This window comes from Melozone crissalis, unplaced genomic scaffold (assembly GCF_028551555.1).
Source record: "Melozone crissalis strain CALT ecotype California unplaced genomic scaffold, PUWL_Pcris_2 ptg000057l_1, whole genome shotgun sequence".
In the NCBI taxonomy this organism is placed as follows: domain Eukaryota; kingdom Metazoa; phylum Chordata; class Aves; order Passeriformes; family Passerellidae; genus Melozone; species Melozone crissalis.
The window spans coordinates 12,150,443-12,157,915 of NW_026535835.1; the positions used below are offsets into that span (position 1 = coordinate 12,150,443).

The following is a 7,473-nucleotide window of genomic DNA, read 5'->3' on the forward strand; positions in this document are numbered from 1 at the left end:
CTGGAGCCAAAGTGCTTGCAATTATACAACCTCTCTGTCAGGATCATAAGTATGTTCAAGTGGTCCATTGTACCTCCAATCAAGGTCAAGGATTAGGATTTATCAAACTTTCAGTGAAGAGAGAGGAGACTGTTGTATCAAGTGGTTTGAACTATTATATCACTGGTATGTACTTGTATATCATTAGCATTGAATATTGCACTCAGGCAGGGGCTGAACACTCCTTACTTATTCCTTATATCTACAAGTCAGCAACTGTACAGAGAAATCCCTGTTGTCACTTGTCGAGTGAAGAAGGGGTATGCCATGTGGTGCTATGTTATGTTTTAGTTGGGCCTCAACCATGTGGTGGGATCCTTCCAAGTCAACATCCGACACACTTTCTCTTGCCTTTTTTCACTCCTAAATCTCACTGCATTTTGGCACCTTTATTGAGGGTTAATGTAATTCCATGATGGTCATGATTCAGCTGATATCTCAGACAACGATGCACTAAGGCTGGCCCTGTGTTTCTTGCACTGTGGCAATTAGAGAGCAGGGAGCCTTTCCCTCAGTCACAGGTGTGATTTCACATGTCAACTAGTGTTTTCCGAGTGCCAGCCTGGAAGTGACCAGTGGCCCTTGGGACTTGACATCTATTGCAGAAGTTCCTGAATTAGCCCCTGATGTGCCTTATTAATTAACTCTGGAGTTTTTGAGTGAAGTCAAGACGTGAGGAAGGCTCTAACTGATGACCTGGGAAAAGTGTAGGGGCCCAGATTTTAGTGCTTGTGCTGGCTGACAGCAGTGGGAGTTGTCCTGTGTACTTTGGAATTCATGTCTTGTAAGAAAAGTAGTTTGCAGCCTAATTATGCCATTTCTGTTGCAGAAGTCGTCTACAGAATGATTGATGTTGGTCTGGGTGTATTTTGTCGGTGGTGCCTGGATGCTTTCCCTTCAGCCCTGGGGATGGAAGTGGGTGGGAGGTAAAGCAGTGTCTTACAGTGGAAAGATCTGTGGGTATGACCTGGGATTTGCTTCCAGACTTGCCATGTATCCCCGTGCAAGTCAGTTCACCTCTTTGTGCTTATTTCCCCTCCTGAAGAAGATGGTATGGAACCTATCTACCTCACCAAGGTGTTGTGAGGACATAAGGTAAAATTCTGCAGCCATAGTGATTTCCTACCTCATGATAATGGGTGCAAGGTGTTAAGTTTTAGAATTATAGAATTCTGTGTAGAAGATAGTATTGTGTTTAGGATATTCAGTAGTTCTGTTATTAAATTCTGTGAATTTTCTTAATGGAACTGGAAAAATACATTTTTATCTAGAAGTGAGGGAAATATTTATCCACAACATGACCAGGTGCTTTTTTGGGCAGAAAACTGCTTTAAGAATTTATTTCCATGCCTTTATCTTTTATGCTCTTTCATGGTGGTAAGCACCATAAACTATGCACTGAATGTTGTTCCCAAGAGCCACCAATGGCTCGCTGTCTTCCCAGATGGCTGCAGGTAGTGCAGCCTCACACTTCTTCCAGGGAATGGAGGAGCATGTGGATAAACACACTTCCACTTGCAGAGTCTGTCTAAGGAAGAGGCCAGTTCTAGTGCCAAGAATTGGCAGATGAGCTATTGCTCACAGACATTTGTCATCACCTGAAACTTATGACAGTATTTTTTGAAGAAAGTGAAACCAGGAACAGTTGAGCACCTTCTGTCCTTTGGCAGTCGCCATTTAATGCTGATTTGCATCTCTAGGTATCTAAATGCATTTGAGAAAGGGACTTCCTTTCTGATGGACTTCACAGTGTGAGAACATGTTACTTTTGCCAGACACATGGTGCTCGCTGTGCTCTGTCTGACAAGATACAGAGGAGCTTGCATGGTAGATGATACTGAGCTTGGCATTTTCAGTTCATGCAGACCAGAACTCCTCTAAAACCAGTTCCAGCTAAAAGCTGTAGGACAGACACTTCACTGTCCTGTTTGCAGAAAAGAATGTTCTGAAAGTTTCTTGAAGGGGAGAGATTGCCCTCGCCTCAGCCAGTGAAGAGCTTCACTCTGTTGCTGGACTAGAAGGAAGCAAATGCTATTTTCATCAATGGTCACACAGGGTGATTCATGGTCAGGAGTGCTGGGCCAGGGCAGTGTGCCTGTGGGGTAATAAAGAGTGTTGAGTTTATTGTAACTGTGAATTATTGGATGTGTCACCTCTCTGTACCGTTAATAGCAGTTTCTTTTTGAGACACTCTTATGACATCCTGTGATTGATTCATATTTAATTTAAATGGGTGCCTGGCAAATAAAAACTTACTAGAACTGTCTCCCCTCCTGTGTAGCATAGTGGACCACTTGTTTCTGCATTAGCTTCCACTGTAGCACAGTGGTGCCCTAGTAAGATCCCAGAAGGTACATGCTCTAGTGAATAATGCAAAGCAGAGATTTGGACACTACTTTTAGTGTCTTCAGACCTGAATATCAGTGGTTTCTCTTCTTCAATCAGCTAAGTGATAACTCAAGTTTGCATCTCTGAAGAATGTTTAGGTGGGGCCAAATCAGGTGGCATACCCTACAAACTGTCTCATTCATTTCAGAGTAAAGGATTATAAGACTCTAAGAAACACAACCAGTTTTTAAGAATAAATGTTGTACAAACTTTCCAATATAACAGGCACAAATGGGCTTTTCTTCAGCAGCAAGCATGCATGGTGTCCTGTTCCAGTGCCCTGAGTAAATACATATTACTTGCAGTGGACAGTGCAAGGACAATTGCTTTGTGACTAGATCTGGTTTACAGCCCCTTCAGCTGCAGGACAAGTATCATAGACGCTTACCAGACATGGCAATTGTTTTGTTGCTCATCAAAGGAATATTGTTTTAGGTGCAGAAGTTGTGATGCTGCTAAGGTAGTGGCATAAAAGAATCTGTTTGCCCCCCGCTTTCAAACGTGCACCCCCAGCACCCACAAAAAACACGGGAGGATCCTCAGTGTGGGCTTTGTCAGGGTGAGCTATTCAGCCACCCTGAGTGAGCAAACAGTTCCCGTTTTACCATCCGAGGGTAGAATGTGATTCCTTGTGGTCGGTGAGTCTGTCAGCTGGCCAGCTGGCAGTGCCACCTCTAAGGAGCTAAATTAAAGCTTTCTTATTTTCTGCCCACTTCTATGGATCCTTGGCTTTTCCTCTCTTCTCTCAAAATACCAGTTTACCAAAATAAGTAAAGTTGCTAATGCTGTTTCTGCAAGTATTGAGCGTCTTAAACCTGCAGCATTGTGATCTGGGCTGCTGTTGCACAGGGGTGCTGCTTGGTCATGTACCAGCGTGCAAGCTTGTTCCCACAGTGTACTAGTGCTTGGGAATGGTCTCACAACTGTGAATGAGTTCGTGAATTACCAAACTACAAGAAAATATACAAAGGGAGAACAAAGGTGTTTCCTGCCCGTGTGTTGAACATCTAGATCTGTGAAATAGAGAAGAAAAACCTTTCAGCATTCTCTACATGATCAGAAGTCCCCAATCTGAAGAGTGGTTCGAATTTGTTGGTGTCATCCACTGAGTTCAGAGCAGCGAGTACTGCATTCCAGCTGAGTTCTGTTCTCACTTGACCTCAGTGTTTGGCTTATTCAGCCTTTGCTTTCCAGCTCAGGTGTGTTGCCACTTCCTTAACATACTACCTCTTCCTTTTCAGTCGTGACATATTGTATACATTTTTACATACTTCACATCTTTTTTTCCCCCCAAGTGTCTGTGCTAAATATGTGAAGAGGGGGTGGTAATGAATCCTGAGCCCTTGGATCAAGTGACAGAGTTTTCACAATGTTTTCCAGTGTGGGGGAATAGATGTGTGACTTTGGACAAGTCTGATCAATCTCTTTGTGTCACGCAGAGGATTTCAGCACTTCTGGCCTTGCACCACAAAGCCACCACTCTGCTGCAAGACTTAGGCTCAGCATTTGTCTGTGTGGTTTAATGGCAGGGTGCTGGTTCTCCTCTGCCCAGGAGAACCATGCCAGTGGCAGCTCTTAGTGTCAGATCAGACCTTCCCCTCCGTGTATCTTTGCTGGCCCGAGTGAAGGTCTGTGGCACAGAGAGGGCTTGCCATGCACTGCAGACTGCCTCTGCTTGGCACAGAAACTCTGAGGGAAGCACAGCCCTTACCTTTGGGGGCACAGAGGAAAGGCAGGCACCCCATGCTGCCCTCAGGTGATTGGGGACTGCTTAATATAATGTTTGGTAGTCCTTTAAAAATAGAGCTGACTGTACTGAAGCTATTTTTGCCCATTTAGGTTTTTCTAGAGCACTTAGTCAATAGTTGCCCATTTATTACGGTGTAAATGTAGATTTACATTTACTGTAGATTCTGGCCATAAGAAAGAGACTGTTTCTTCTGTCAGAGAAAAGATGTTTTCCTTCCCCAGTTTACTTCAGTGCTTTATTTACCCACACAAATTGTTTCCCAGTCTTATTTGGCACATGGCACTTCCATGAGTTTTCATAAGCTGTTTCAGGCCTGAGTGTGAGCCTCATTAAAATGTTCATAAACATTTCATAAACTCTGCAGGATACAGAAGGAAACAAGGTGTAGCTGCCTCTGTTCCGTTCAACTCAGCTTCCTTGAGTCTTGGCCTCTGCCCGTGCCACAGTGGCTGCTCTGGAGTCTCTTTACACTCCATGTAACAAGAACAGGGTGTGCAGGGAAACATGCCCTTGCTTGGAGTATTGGAGAAGCGCTTGCCATTTATTCCTGTATAGCTTTTTATTCTAACAACATAGCTCTTGGCAGCTGCCAGGGTTTTTAATTTTCATATTTTTAGACTGTATTTCTGGTGCATTCATGTTGTATTTCCTGTCCTTGTAGGAACAGGTACTCCCAAATATTAACCATTAAGATGGGATCAGTGACACTACAGCTGCCAGCCATCACATTATCACACTCAGACTGAACAGATAAGTCATTAAACATCTTTGGCATTGAAAATTTGTCTTAACAGTTTCAGTAATTATGTGGTCAGGCTTAGGAAGGAGGGCTTTCTGTTTCTCCCCTTCCTCCTTACTCGCTGAAAGTGCAACTTGTAGTTACACTTCAGTAAATGCAAGGTAATCTGAGTTTCTAACACGAGCTCAGGTCCTTTGAAAAGAGGTTGTTCACAAACTCAATTTTATTTGGACATGAAAGGAAAGATACAGTTTTTCTTGTAAGATTTTAGTGTAAGGTTTGGACCCAGAATTTCAGGGCATTTATCTCAAGTAGTCCAAAGTAATTAATCATTAAAGCTTTAACAAAGGTCAGTGATTCCTTGAAAGGACAGTGCAGTAGTTGAGACTACCATCTTCATCAGTAATTGACTAGTGAGGCCTTTAGTCTTCAGTAAACAACATACGCACAAGCTCCGATTTAAAACATTCTTCTTCAACCAGCTTCTGAGGCTGAAAGAAAAACGTTCCTAATTAAAAAACCTGTTCTGGCTGAGAGCCATTTGTACACACTAACAGTAGCCACATCCAGCAACTTTGGCCTGGGGAGGGAGGTGTAGTGGGGCTGGAACAAGAATGGTAACTACAACTAAAACATTCTTGAGGGTTCTCTGGCCTTGGAAGAGGCATTTCTAAGAAAGTAACTGCTAATTTAACTAACATGTACAAGTTACAACTTGAGCTGCAGTCTGACCAGAGTGCTTGGAACTTGTTTCACTCCTGTAGCCTCAGTGTTTGGAATTTTCAAAAGTTGAGGAGCTGCAAATCAGGAACAGTAACAATATGTAGCTAAGAAGTTTCTCAACCCCTCAAGCACCATGAGGCAAGTGCACATATTCCCTTTACTGCATGTTTATTATAGACATTACACAATAAGCAAAATGGTTCTCTCTTGAGGAACTGGGAGCAGAAGAGATGTTTAGAATGCTCTGGTCTGCTTGAACAAGAGAGGGTTCTCAGAGAATACAAGCGACTAATTCATTCAGCCCTAAATTCCTGACAGGCCCCCATCTCAATGCCTGTAGATTCAGAACATTAATCACTTACTGTGCCATATTTAAGTAGTGTAGGCACTCCTGTTAGTTTCAGATTCCTCCTGAATTCATTGTTGGGATCCTTCCAGCTGTTCAGAAAGAAGGTGTTAAGCACAGCTTGTAGAGAGGCATTTTGAAGTTAAAATAGCTTCAAAATTATTCAAAGGCCTTTGCCTCACACCTTCCCAATGCCCTTCTCAAAACAAGCATGCAGATAGATTATGTCAGAGATCGTGAGGACCTCAATCTTTTACAATCTTTTCTGTAAAGATTGACTCTTTACAGAAAAGGACAGCTCTGTCAGTTTTTTCAACAGGTTCACCACCAGTCCACCAACAGAACAAATTTGTCAGCATTCAAAGGTACTTACTAGGCTCTATCTCCAACTAGACAGTAGATGAAAACTGACTCATCAGGCAGGTTATGAAGTTCCTTCCTCACAATTGGCTCAGCTAGAAAATAATTTTTAAAATGTGTTAGTACTAAATACTCGTGCTACAGAGTCACATGGATTAACTTGGACCGGCAAGGCTACTTATTAATGTTTTGTCTGCTTTAGTTACAGATCGATATTTCGTTGCACCGGGCCATCCACAAGTTTTTCAGAGTTTATTACATGCTTGAACGCTGACTGGACTTGTGTTGGAGCAAAGGCCAATTTCTTCTCTAACACGAAGAGAAACACTCTTGTTTCTCTTGTTCTGTCCTGTCCTGGGTGTGGCAGCCCAGCACAGCGCCCTTCTGCAGGGTGACGGGTCCCTAAGGCACCTTCAGACCTGCTCAGACACGTAAAGCCCTGCGGTTCAGTGCGGTGATTTCTCAGAAGGAAATACTGCCGCTGGACACGGTCGGGGAAGGCATCGCTGCGCCTCGACACGTGCAGCATAGGTGAAGATGACGGCAGGGCTCAGGTCTGTCTGTCTGTCTGTCTGCTGGGCCGTGTTAGCAGCCTTCGCCAGCAGCCCGCGCCGTTCCATGTGCGCAGCCAAAGGGGCAGCGTGGCAGCTGCGGCTCACAGCCCGCTCAGCTCACCGGGGAAACTGCGCCTGGAGCCTGGCACCGGCTCTGGGGCTGCTGTGCCCGCCCGGCATTTCCCGGAAAGGCGCCCGAGGCCTCTCCGGCTTCCTCACGACCGACACAGCCCATGCCCCAGGCAGGGCGCTTCCCCCACGCGCCTCACCCGTCACGCAGTCGGGACACCAGCTCCTGCCCTCGGCGTCCTTATCGCCGCAGAAGAGCGCGAAGATGGGCCGGCCGTGGTAGCTCTGCGCCGTCCGCACGAACTCGGGGTACCCGCGGATCTGCCTCTCCTCCCAGCCCATGGCGGCAGCGGCGGAGGCTCCGCCCGGCCCGGCCCGCGCGGCCGCCGTAGCTCGGCGCGCTCCCGGCGGCCCGTGCGGCGGCGGGACCGGGTTCGAACGGCGCCTGGCGCGTCCGCCGCGGCCCGGGCCGCCCGACCGACCGACCGACCGACTGACTGACCGA

At 45.7% G+C, this 7,473-nt stretch overlaps 1 protein-coding gene across 1 annotated transcript; it reads right to left on the reverse strand.

Annotated features, from left to right (window-relative positions):
* Nucleotides 1-5,119: 5,119 nt before the first annotated feature.
* On the reverse strand, nt 5,120-7,342 carry LOC128944113 (thioredoxin domain-containing protein 17-like). Its single transcript, XM_054287226.1, has 4 exons — nt 7,169-7,342; nt 6,359-6,440; nt 6,002-6,077; nt 5,120-5,407 (listed from the first exon to the last, which is right to left on the reverse strand). The coding sequence occupies exons 1-4, from the start codon at nt 7,308-7,310 to the stop codon at nt 5,339-5,341; spliced, it is 369 nt and encodes a 122-aa protein (XP_054143201.1). The 5' UTR covers nt 7,311-7,342; the 3' UTR covers nt 5,120-5,338.
* Between the last annotated feature and the right edge of the window lie 131 nt (nt 7,343-7,473).